The sequence below is a fragment of the Cupressus sempervirens genome, chromosome 9 (genome assembly GCF_028749045.1).
Source record: "Cupressus sempervirens isolate cs-2001-9-10 chromosome 9, ASM2874904v1, whole genome shotgun sequence".
NCBI lineage: Eukaryota > Viridiplantae > Streptophyta > Pinopsida > Cupressales > Cupressaceae > Cupressus > Cupressus sempervirens.
This window is the reverse complement of record NC_143126.1, coordinates 144,010,014-144,023,370: the sequence shown is the minus strand read 5'-3', so window position 1 is coordinate 144,023,370 and position 13,357 is coordinate 144,010,014. Positions and strand designations below refer to the sequence as shown.

Genomic DNA, 13,357 nt, shown 5'->3' with positions numbered 1-13,357 from the left:
ACTGAGGAGAGATTGGGAAGCCAGAGGTCCAGATTTTACTGCTGCAATCACCTTTAGGGAGTATATGGATGTGCGGATGAAGCATATGCCACGTGGACATGACAGGAACCAGAGCTATGAGCTATGGAAGAAAGTAGGGAAACTTCAATTACCATATTATGATGGCTTGGGGAAGTCTACAGCAAGAGCTTGGGTTCAAAAGCTTGACACATACTTTCAATTGAACCCTAGGCCTGAGGAAGAAGCTATTAAGTATGCAGCAATTCACCTGGATGGGTTAGCACACGAGTGGTGGCATCATGGTATGGTCACTATGGGTCATGCACACATTACCTCATATGTGGAGTTTACAGAGAGACTGATTGAATGCTTTGATAGGCCTAAGGATCGTACCTTCCCTATGACAGGCAACAACTTGTATGAGGAGTTTAACAGACATGCTAATTCGATACAGGGAGACATTAGCACATCTTCAGGTAATGGTTTATCTGCATCATCTTCATAGGCAGAAGGGGTTACAAATGTTGTGCAGGTTGAGCTAGTAGCATCAGAAGGTGATATCACAGGCACATCGGATTGTGTGATTGACACAGATAGTGATTCCAGTACAGTTGGACTGGATGAAGTTACAACAATTGAGGATACTGTCATGTTTGAGGATAGTACAGTTGATCAGAAAGTGAGCATTCAGGACTTTGCAGAAAATGAGTATCAAGCATAGTTGGATGCTTCTTCACATGAGATAGAGTAGCTCTTTACTTGGCTTGGCAAGCCAGCTGAAGACAAGGGACAAGAATATTGTCACGGTTTTATCTCATCATGACAGGATACATGGATTGATTGAGAATCACATTTGGATGATTCAACTGTAGGAGAGACAGAAAGGAGTCACAACAGGTTCTTCTTGTGACAACTTACAACAGATCAAGGAAGGCATGGAGGCAATGAAGATAAGTTACATACACCTACTTTTAGATTGCGATCATCTCCTTAATCTTGTAGGGATCTATTTAGATGCATTGAAGAAGGAGGAGGAGGAGGTTGACTGGCTTTCTCATGAGCTGGAGGATACTCGGAATTCCTTGGTGTGTATTTAGTTGGCTCTCCAGGATTCTGAGAGACATGTGGACAAGCTTTGTCTTGAGGTGAACTCAGTTCGGGAGTTAGCGCATATAGCAGGGACTCAATTTTCTTTTATAGTCAGGTCACATGTTGATGATTTCTCAAAGATGATAGAGTTTATAGGAGAGTCCCAGAATCTGAGTATTATAGATGATAGCTATTCTGAGGTTACTCCTTTGGACAGTGTACCAAGGATAGAGTATAGGAGTTCGACCAGTGGGCACAATCATGTGTCTAGTCAGCTGAGAGTTGGCGAGCGAGACATTTCTATCGCTTTCGAGCATTTCGATGCTGTTCGTCAGTTGTTAGCAGTTTATGGATGGGGTTCTCCTACTAGTGATGAGCAGGGAGGCAGTTATCTTTCCTTGACAGAGATCCACTCTTTATGGGAGGCTATCCAGATTCTGAGATAGAATTATATGCAGTTGGTAGCCGACAGAGATTATCTTATGGAGTGGAGCAGTAGAGCATATGACGCATTATTGGTCAAGGAAGATGAGGTGAGTGAGCTTACTCAGCAGCTCGAGGTGATGTCTGAGTTTCTTGAGAGTACACAGTTGGCTTTCAAGGAGTCACCGTTTCATTTAGCTAAGGTGACCATGGAGTTAGAACGACTTCAGTCTTTACCAGATTCTGTACAATCACGGATTGTGGTGTTTGGTGATCCGCGGATGTCCATGGTCAAGGTTGATAGAGGTAGTGGAGATGAGGATATATCTGTCCACGACACTAGTATTGGCATATTTGGTCCGTTTCCACTGGAGGCAGGTTCAACTGAGTTGGGCGCTGTAGCTGAGCATTGTGGTATGTTTGACTTGGAGGGCACAGGGACTAGTGATGTTGTTGATTCTGCACTCTTCGCTATATCATCCTCTGACTTAGCTGATGATCAGTCACAGTTGGTTGTATCACGTCTGCAAGATGAATCTTTGATTGGGATTGGTTCTTTTTACCGGCATTATACTGTAGGATATGTTCATCGGTTTGCTTTTGATCCATGTGTTGAGGAGTTGATGGCAAACAGGTTTGGTCTGGGCTCTCGTTTTTGCTATCTACCATGTAATGACTATTCACCATCAGCAGTGCATGGGTGTTATGGTTATGAGACAGTGGCCGGTGATCTGCAGAGTTGTGTTAATTACAGTAGGTGTGCAGTGTGTGGATTCTCTGTATTTGGTGCAGTTTCATGCAGAAGTATTCATCATTGTTGCCGAATTGTATTGTACATTCCACATAGGCTAGTGGGATGTGTTGATGGTATTTACTATGTTGGCAGTTTGGGTTATCTACTCTACTTGGGTTTTGATATTTCGAGAGCTTGTTTCTCATGGGTTCCTGACTTTGGAGTTTTGGTGAGTTGTATTCGCCAATTTGATTATGGATTCCTCTTGGTTAATTTTCAGAGGTTGTTGCAGGAGCCTATGTTGATTGACAGCAGTATAGTTCATGACTACATTTGGGATCCAGGTGGATTGATTGGGTTGTTGTTCGACCATTGCTTGGGGACAAGCAATTTTGGGGAGGGCGGACTGTAATGTCCCCCTTTTTAACATTTATAGCATGATGTTGTTGTTAGCCTATTTCCCCGCGGTCCCGTAGGCTAACTAGGACATTAAAGGGACTTAGAGGCCATTTGGCCTAGATAGTTTCAGTTGCAGGTCTTTCTGAGGGGTTTTGAGGCAACTTTGAGCATACTTACTATTTATAGTAAGTCATCTTGGATATGGTCGGACATCCAGTGGCAGCGGTATGTCGATGGTAATTGTTTAAAATCGACAAGAAGACTTGTTTATCATTGATAAGATTTGTTATGCATTGATAAAGCTATTTTATAAAGTTAAATTTAAATATTTAACTTTATTAATGCATAGACTATAGTTTGTGGGAAATATTTAAATTAAAAGAGTCCCCTTTATTTTATAACACATTGGAGACATAAGTTACATAAAGGGAGTGATGTTTTATCCCACATCGAGAAAACGAAGGATTGAGCTCTTGTGAGAACACTATAAAAGAAAGGGAAGAGCTTCTTTTTAGTACGGTTGGAAATATCAAAGAAATTGGAAAATTTTCTGGAGATTATGTCTCAATAGTTTGAAGGACGAAATCCCTTCAAGCTGGAAATCTTGACGCCATTGAAAGATATGGTCTTGAGATTCAACATGGTAGCAGTTCGAAAAAGCAGATACAAAAAAACAGCCTGAAAAAGCGGAACCGAAAAAGCAAGCTGAAAAAGCAAATCGGAAAAGCAAAGCAAAAGGGGCAGCATTGAAAAAAATCAGGCTGAAAAAGCAGTTCAAAAAGCAGATCCGTAAAAGCAGTTCGAAAAAGCAAATCAGAAAAGCAAAGCAAAAGGGGCAGCATTGAAAAAAATTATTACAGCCATCTACAACCAGGTTCCTTTATTAGTATTGCTTTTTTAGGTGTTATAAGTTTCAGCTGTAAGTGTGCATTATACCAGCATTATCATTTTGTAATCCATGTAAATGCCAAAAGTCTTGGCCATATTTCATGAGTATTGTATTAGAAATTTCATTGCAAATTAAGAAGATAATAGTTGCTGGAGTTATTTAAGCAATTCAATATCATTATTTATCAACTAGTTAGTTTGCATATCAACTGTTTGTAAAAATGCCAGTTGGCTGTAGGTGTTCATTTCTCATGCTTAGATCATATATATGCGCTGAATATTGTCAAAATTAGTAGCACACTCATGTTAAGCCATTGTGTAGTCCATTTGGAGTCTCCTAGCACGAGATTCTCATTGATGCAAATTGAAAAAAGAGTCATTTAAAGCCAGCTGAAATACTATATCAGTCATACGTCCCTTGCATGTGAATAGCATTTTTGAGAGCAGATTTGAGGAGGGTCATTACATTATCAGATTTTCTAGAATCATGCTTGTCAATGCATGCAAGGTGGTATTTAAGGTGGTTTATGCCTCCATGAATTAGTGTTTCACATTTTATGCAAATCACCATCCCATGCTCTTAATCTTCATAGGAATACCTCCATTAACACCTTTAGGATGGGTGCCTATAAGTCTAGATGGGCATAGTTCTAGTGGCCAATCATTCCCTAAATCTGCCATGTTGAATTAATGTTAATTGCTGACCTACATATAGAAAGTGAACAGACAAAATTAATATTTCAGTTAAACAATCAAGCAAACTATCTAAATTAGTTTCAATATTTTTAGAGATCATTTGAAGTTCAAAAAATTAAAATAAAAAAATTACTAGGGTTTTAAAAAAACTAGAGATTCTTCAAAACAAATAATGAAATATTGAACAAAACTTGTTAAAATCAGGGTTAAATCTTGTTCCAGCAATTCAAAATCATTTAACACTAGGAATGATTTTGTATTCATGTAGACACAACAAAAAATAAATAGATTGGTTTTAAAAACATAGAAACAAAATCAGAAATCCTACTTGGGAGTGTGATTTTTCTTCAAAAACAGGTTGAAATCTGCTCAAATCTGCTTCTGCTCGATCACAATCAGTTACTGAGGGCTTGGAAGCCTACATTCTCCCCTCATAGGCAAATAGACAAACCTTGAACAGAAAAATAAAGTGAGACTGCCATTTTTTAACTTATCTGTTTATGCTCATCCGCAGCTGAGTCTTTTACACGGACTTCGACGATTTTTCTACAAAAACTCGGTGATTACTCAACGAGTTTTCCCTGTGAGTTAAAATCTGAAGGACTTGCAGACCAGAAAAAACTTGCCAAGTACTCTGTGAGTCTGCCAACTATGGTTTGGTGATATGTTATTGCATCAACTAGATTCTTCATGACAATTTAAGACACACTGTACAGTGTCTTAGTGAGTGCATTGTATTTAGACTTTAGTGGATATCCTTAGTATGGAATTTGGAACTTCACAATATAGATATAGGATGCAGACAACATAAGAGCAAACACCATTCTTGGTAACAACCCAACAAAAGTCAAAGTTGGAGGTTTTTCAAATAATCAGGAAAAAATTAAGGTTTTCTTGTACATTTTTTAATTTTTATTTATTTTTTACCAAAATTGCTGTTGAAAAAGTAAAGAAAGGACTAAAAGTGAGCAGGAAATGCAGACATTTTTAGACATTAAAAACATATTTCTGTGAAAATTGGGAAAAATTGCAATTCTTTGGTTGAATCATGCTTGTTTTTAAAAAAAAAGCTGCAATCTGAACCAACTTGGATCACTACCATGTCCAATCCACGATTAGTTTGTGATATCTTCTAGAATAGAGACTCACTATGTCATGGTAGACTGGAGGAGGTTTATTAAATTGAATTCAAGCACATAGAGACTCACTATATCAGGTTCATTGTGTTAAACATAAATTCAGGAAAAAAGTTGAAATCATAGAAAGAGTATGTAAGATATTGTACAGGGCGTTCATAAATGTTTTTGGAAACATACTTTACAATATGAAGAAACCGAAGTTCCTAGCAAAACAAGATTATCTCATTACTTCGTAAAGTTAACTAGCAGAGAGTCAGTAATACGCTATATATATCGAAATACCTGTCGCTGATGTCAGTATAAGTGGAAACAAGTGTAAGGAATGGTGGATATATGGTCCCCAATGTTGATTTATCACATGCTACTGTATGAGATTCTGAAGGGTGGGTAGGCTGGTTGATTTAAAGACTGAGGTAAATATTTATGATTGCTGCATAACAAGGTATGATTTTACCAGTAAATTTAATTTCTATTCTTCAACTGTATTTTGTTTATTGTTATGCAATCAAAATACACAAAAAATTACAATATTTTTATACCTATGCATTTTTTCTGTTGTGTTTTTTTTTTCAATCATTTTTAGGGGGCCATGAAAACTGCAGTTGAAGTTGAAATTTGGCTCATAAAAATGTAATTTTTTTCAGTGTTTCTGTGATCTTTGATCTCTAATTGATCAATATCCTAAAGCTACTACTGTCTTAGGCACTTGGAATGTTATTATTTTAATTCACACTTTTGGTGCTTTGCAGTGATACAGAGGCTGCTGAATATAAAGAAAAGTATAACAGATATGAGGCTGATTATGTGCGCCGAGTGAATGCCAAATACTTCTCAAAAAACACTCTAAATGGGGGTAAAAATCCAACATTCTATAATATGATTGTGGCTAAGGCTTACTTTTGTTCTTTTGTATTTGAGGTTATTATTTGCATCTGGCACAGCTGTTCCTACTAGAGCGTGGTTGAAAAGCAGTGAAACCCAAGGACTTGCACCCCCGCTCTCTCCCTCCCTCACCCGCCACAAAACCTCGAAGTACCCATCCCTGCATTGGGTAATTGGAGTACCAAAGTACCCTCACCTCCACTATTCTACGACCACGCCACCACCAGGATGTGCACTTGAATTTCTCTTGGAATTTTGATTTTTGAATGTTACTAATGGTTATGTACTATGTTACTATGTTGAATGTTCAATGGTTTTGGTTCATGTTGCAATTTTTGCTATGTTCAAGACTTAAAGTATTTCAATTTGGTATGTTATACTGAAACATCATTTCATAATAACTAGCATTTCATGTTCTATATATATGGCACACAACATCTAATTGCCAACCCGCTCCCCGCCACCGTTCCGATATTGAGGCCCTTTGTCCCCTATCTCGGAAACTCGTTTTGTCGTCCTGACATAGCCCAGTGCCAGCGTTACACTGTTGAAAGGTGGTTACATTATCTCTTTGTATTTATATATACTATTGTAAGTTGATGGGGTCTCTTGGAGAAGCATGATGTTCTATAAATTTATTTTGTATTCTTCTTCTTTTCTCCATTGTAAATCTTAATACTCTGCTTTCAAATCAGAAGATCAGTGCCCTTGATTTAGATGAATGCTCACGATGATCTTATAATTTATTATGTTCTCTTCGCAAATTAAATTGTTTATATGGTTCCAAATTATCACGGACGTAATCCTTGGATAGTATTCTTAGTGACGTTGTGCTATCATAAACTGAAAAATATAATTGGTGAGGATATTAGTTTGTCAATGTCTCGTCTCCAGCCTTTGAGATAAAAATAGATAGGTTAAGTTCTGTCTTTGTTTGGATTTAATAAAGATTAAACTAGGGAGCTTTCCCTGAACATTTCAAGAGAGGATTTTGTGATGTGATGAAAGTGACAAATTTAAACATCAATAATATGGAGGGTTTCCGGCAAAAACCAGTCTTGCATTATCAAAAAAATTAATCTCAGCTATTCGAGTTTGTATTTTTATTTATTTATTTATTATTGTCTTGAGTGTGGCTCAAGGGCTTCCTGCTAGGAAACAAAACAATGAGCCTTCAAACAGTGTGCTCTTTTCTCTTCAGTTCACCTATTCTAAGCATTGTTTGAGGTTGGTTCGGATCAGGATAATACAAAATTTGAGATGTTTATTGACTTGTGTAAGGGAGCATGTGCTTCTGTCTGTTCCAAGAATATTTTTTGTGAAGTTTGGAATGTGGCATGTCTTAGAGGTTGTGATTCATGAACAGTGAATGTTTGAGTGGTAGTCAGGAAAAATTGAACTGCACCATTCTTGAAGGAGCAGGGTGCAGCACGTGTTGCAGTAAACTCCTAGAGTCGAACCTTGTTTCCCATTTCAAGTGCTGAAATGAACCACTAGAAAGTGAAACTCCTTGAAAGCGGCTGATAATTTTTATCTGTAGTTACTGTGCTTACATTTACTTTTAGCATTTGTCCATTTTAAGGTAGAAATAACTTCTTATTTGGGTTCTTTGAAGCTGTGCCCAAAATATTAATTTATGTTTGGAAAGAGGCTCTAGGAAGTGACAAAAAAGAAAAGAAAAAGTGAAAAAAGAAATAATAGAAATGGGAGTTTGGAATCGAAGAAGATGAATGTTTGTTGTCTGGAAGAACAGTACCTGAAAACATAAATTAAAAATGTGGAACCTGAGATCTTAGTGTGGACAATCTGTTGGCTGCTCTTCATCTTGGTGTTGATGGAGAACCTCATGCAGTCCTCGGTTGGAGCTACTTGGATTTGCTCCCTTCTGGTTTGTTTGTTGCTTTGACTATAGTTGTGTGAATGATACATTCTATGCTAATGCTGTAACAGTGTTGAATTTTATTTTATTTTGGATTCACTGATTAGTATGATAGTGGAATATAATAGTTAGAAATACAATTTTTTTAATGGGAACTAATAAATAAAGGCATCTCAAAGCTGTCATTTTTACTATTTCTTTAAGATGGTTCCTTACAATCAATCCTTTTCCCACAGGTTTAGAAAATAAATAGAAGTCTTTTATAGGAATTAACAAATAAAAGTGTCCCAAATCTGTTATCTTGTAGTTTACTTAATTTCTTATGTTAGTTGTTTCGTTTACCTTTAATCTGTTTTCACAGGTTTAGAAAATTGCATTCTGTAGGTGCTGAAATATATTCCCAAGTTTTGTAGAACATAGCATTCAGCATGTTCAAACTTAAAATGATTATTTTCTCTCATCTGAGGTTTGCTTGTATCAACATGCATGAAGACTTAATATGATAGAATTTAGCTCGTAGAAGTGCAATTATTTTTTCTGACTGTCATCTATTAGAAGGGGTGATTTTCCATTCTGTTTTATGCATGGCACCCTACTTTCTGAGTTTCTTGTGAGAAAGGTATGTTTAAGAGTAGACCCTTTTTTAGGATTTTTGCTACAGGTTTTCTTATTTTAATTTCTTAATCTCTTTTCTTTGATTCTTTCAATTTTACTTTATAGTTATTTTCTTCCTTAAATTCAATTAGAATTAATCCATCTATCTCATTAAGAAAATCCAAGGTGTACACCGTTGTTTTGAACAGCTGATCAAAAGACTCATTGTACCGGTTCAGCATGGCTTGCTACCTTTCCATTCAATTGTAAACATGGGGTGACCTCTGAATTCACATTTTAAAGGAATTTTAAAGAGACACTCAAAGTTTTTCTGCAGCTGATCTAAATATTTCTGGTGGAATTTATAGGCAATTTGCATATAAAATATTTTTTTGTCTAATATTGGCAAACAAATGTCCAACAAGTTTACCTGGAAGAGACAGAACTCATTGTCATAATTACCGTCCATAATTTCAGCATATGCTTCTGGCTTCTGCTGTATCACAGTGCTACCTCATTTTCCCCACAATTGTGGGGTAAGGGGGTACCCTCAGGGCTTCAAAAGAATACCTTACCTTTATTTTTTGCAGTGACAGTGTTGCCATAGCACTACAACCTGGACCCTTATGAAGGAAATTTCTATTTTCAATTGCTATACTGTTGTTTTTGAAGTTCTTTGATTTTTCATTTACATAATAGCTCAGGATAACGAAATTTTTCACACTATTTTTTATGTATCTGTCACTGGTGTCTGTTAAAAGTCCACGAGCATATATTTTGGGATGGATTGTTTTATTATGGGTTTCATGCCTTGAAATTTGACTGTTTTGAGATCAGGTCAACCATGAATCTTTTCTAGAAACATGAATTTCTTCTTTTATAAGGATTAGACAGGGAACTGAAAGCTGAATATATTCACATGACAAATGTTATGCTACCCTATTTTTGTGTTGAACTGTTCTCTACTTGCTAGGGATTTTCCGCAAATGCTATTGACTCACAGCAGGAGACTGACTAGTTAGAAGTGAATTAGGATAGACAGAAAACAAAATGTGAATACATTGGTTTGACTTAAATTCATTTCTACTATATAGGTTCTACTTATGGTGGTTGTTTGTTATTTTCAATGGTGGTCTGTAGTTTTCTTTTCAGATATGCTTTACAGCTTGAAAATGAAGGAATTTCTTATGTGTATGGTAATACTTCGTAATTTTTAACTGGATGGGATATTTATGGTCAGCTCTGATTGTATAGGTATTATATTTGATAAAGAGACAGTTGTGGATAATGAGGTTATACGAGCAAGCAGGTATATATTTCTGACATAAGTAGCCTTCGCCAATTGCTACTCGTCATTTTGTTTTCTTAAGAAGCAAATATTATGTCACGTTTAAAAATCCTATTGGTCACTCTGAAATGTAAATCTACCAACAGTGAATACATTTACTGATGTCTACATGAAACATGATTTTTGTGCGAAGCTTTAATTTGATGCTTTTACCATGAATGTAACTGAAAATACTTTTGTATCTACCTAGGGTTCCTCCTACAAAGTCATTCCTTGATGCGCCATGCTTAGGAGAGGAGAATAAGTCATCAACTTCTGCTGCCGATCCTTCTTTCAATGCATCCAATAGAAAATCACAATCCAGAAAGAATATTTAATGAATGTCATCACGCAACATTTGGACCAAAAGAATGATTAGAGTAAACTAACTGGACAAAATATCAATGTAAATATGTAAGATTTTCCTAGAGAAGTGAGGTGCTAATCTATTACCTTGTTAATAATTTTATGCAATGACTTGAATATCTGAAATGACACTTGCTGGCAGCAATGTCTTGCATAGATTGGCTATCTGATGTTACCTTTTTCTGAGGAAAGTTGAACAATGTTGAGATATTTCTAAACCATAGTTTGTAAAAGTTAATGATTTTATTTTTAAAATTTTTTTTTATTGCTAAATTGAGGGTTTGATCAAAGTTCAGAGCATTGGCCTCAATTTGGGTATTAGTTGGGCCCAGGCAGTGCAACAAAAAATACGGTTTCCATCTCCAGTTGAGATAATATCCAATACCATGGTTGTAGAGCCTCAACAAAGGCTTCTCTATTCTGGTTGGCTCTGCATCTGAGTCATTTGGCTCATGACCTGTAGCTACTCCTGTTTTCTCATCTTCACCATTTGAAACCACCTTTGTATGGTCAACCTTACCTTTTCCCCAACACTCGTGACTTGGTTGCCAATGGTCCTTGCAAGAAAAACAAAGCTTTTTCCTACATAACTCATTTCTAGCCTCATCATCCAAATTGTTCCTCTTTGGTCACTCCTTTTGGAAAGGTTTCTCATACTTCTTAGGAGGAAATGGATTGGGGTGGACTTTGTGTTTATGAGTCGAACTCTCCATGTTACAAAGCCCTTTTGATGGCATCCTTTAAGTGTTTGAATCAAATGCCTCTGGCCCAGAAAAGATTTTGTCAATCCCTTCACAAACAATACAATCAACCTAAAATGATCTCTCAACTATAAGTGAGTTTTTTGAACTCTGATATGTATGAGTCAACTGGTTCCACCTATCTCAACCGAGCCAATTCTCTGAAATGCAGCTCAGCGCCCTTTTTATCAATTTTGTCAATCAACCTGTGTAAAATCAACATATGATGTAATGCTAGTGGGTGTCCAAGGTGACTAACCCATGGTACCACTGCTCACAAGCGTCACCATTCAAATGAAGAGTGACATACTTGTTTACCTTCATTTATAACATGAAGTATCCAACTTTTGCACCCATGAATATGTTGGAAATAGTCATTGATGTCAATGGCATATTAATATAGATTGCTATCATAGTTATCAAAGGTTAAGATGTATGAGTAAGACTAAAATGTTGTCATTGATGTCACTCAATAGGCGAGACTGTTAGAATGTTATCATTGATACCACAGGTGGCAACAAAGCTATCCTTAATATCATTGATATCAAAAGGATGGAGAATGGGAACCTATTTTCAGTGAAGGCCAAAGGCCCAATGTCATTTATAGATATACACATTGCTATAGAGGTTTCATTGGAGGTTGTAACTGAATCAAGAAAGATCAAATTGTGGCCTGTGAAAACTGTATGTGTAGAGAGGAGACTAAGAGTATTGAATTAATTCTTAGTTCTTGTACTTCTTTGCATGTAGATTCTGTTGCAGCAGAGAAGGGTAAAGAAAAGACAGCAGCAACCCAAGAAGACAATGACTGACTTCATTAAAAGAGAGCAGCAACCCAAGAAGACAATGACAGTGACTTCATTAAAAGAGAGCAGCGACACAAGAAGACAATGGCAGTGATTTCATTAAGGACAATTATAACATAGCAGTTTATGTTAAACAACAATTAATTAGATGACTCAAGGTAGTTGGATCTTATATTCCATGTGTGTGACTTCATGCAAGACCATGTTTTTAGTGTGTTTATTGAAAGTCAATCCTCTTACAAGAAATAAATGCAACAAACTCGTATTTGAATATAATAATTATAATCAATGGGAAGTGATTAAAATGGCATGTTACTCAGTGATCAAAGAGTCTTTGACAGGACAATGATTAATAACACCAGTTGAAGTCCTAACAAGTTCATGACATTAACTTAAAGCAGCAGTGAATTATTAAGTTAAAGGATGCGATCCATATGCTGGTCTAGTCATAAGGAAGAAACAATAACTAATACAGAGGTGTGATTCACTAGGACAATGAAGCTGTTTTATTAAGAACAAAAAACTACTAATCAGCCGTGATTCACAATCCAAGAGTTGCTATTTTCATTAGAGTTTATTCTTCAAAAGGTACTCATTAAGATAAAAGTTTATTATTAGCAAAGTGCTTCATTTGCTAGATGGTGCCGTTCATGAACCAAAGCAATTTGAAGAGATATAAGTAGTTCTAGATGTGCCTATTTGTTAAAGAGGCACATCACATGTGAAAAGGCAGTCTTCCAAAGTCAAACGCAAGATACACACAGAGATTGAAATAGAAGAGTGTGTGTGGAGTAAAAAGAAAGTAGAATTAGTGAGATATAAAAGATACATAATTCTGCTATGAAGAAAATTTTATACTTATGAAGGATTACATTGCGTGGTGAAGAGGTATGTTGGAGTAGCATAAAAGGAGATGAGTGAGTCTGAAATGTATAAAGGTTTAATGTAATATCCTTGCAAAGAGTGAGCAGATTTATGAAGAATGTATAAGCAGATCTATGAAGACTATGTGAGCCTAATTGTGAAGACTTTACAAGATTTGTGAAGAGGGTTCATGCAAAGGTAAAGAAAACTTTGGAGCAGAATTATGAAGCATATTGGACAAAGTTTTGTGAGCAGCTGTATGAAAAATTTATAATAAAGAGAATATAGAGTGGATTGAAGAACCAAGTTGTAGTTTTGTGAAGACAATTTGAAGGCAGGGTTGGTGCCTGTAGTGGGCACATGCTATTGAATTGAATGAGGGGTTGGTGCCTCTAGTGGACACGTACTCACAAATTGAATGAGGTGTTAATGCTTCTAGTAGGGTGGGCCTATAAAATTTGTGAGAGATCATCATATGTTGCCCCATTTTTGTCCCTAGTAAATGTCATTGAGTCATCTTTCTTTAAAGTTT

The 13,357-nt window shown here is 36.4% G+C and overlaps 1 protein-coding gene across 2 annotated transcripts in view; it reads left to right on the top strand.

The window, feature by feature from the left end:
• Positions 1-12,289, top strand: part of LOC149537919 (uncharacterized) — an 83,083-nt gene extending 70,794 nt beyond the window's left edge. Inside the window, exons 2-4 of one of the 2 annotated variants that reach the window (XM_089799332.1) lie at positions 6,117-6,220; positions 9,977-10,031; positions 11,906-12,289. In XM_089799332.1, coding sequence (XP_089655458.1) covers positions 6,117-6,220; positions 9,977-10,031; positions 11,906-11,930 — 184 coding nt within the window. In that variant the 3' untranslated portion in view covers positions 11,931-12,289. Of the gene's footprint in view, positions 1-6,116; positions 6,221-9,976; positions 10,032-10,260; positions 10,634-11,905 lie in introns of those variants that run through there. The other variant, XM_089799331.1, reaches the window with a different exon arrangement.
• The last annotated feature ends 1,068 nt before the right edge of the window (positions 12,290-13,357 follow it).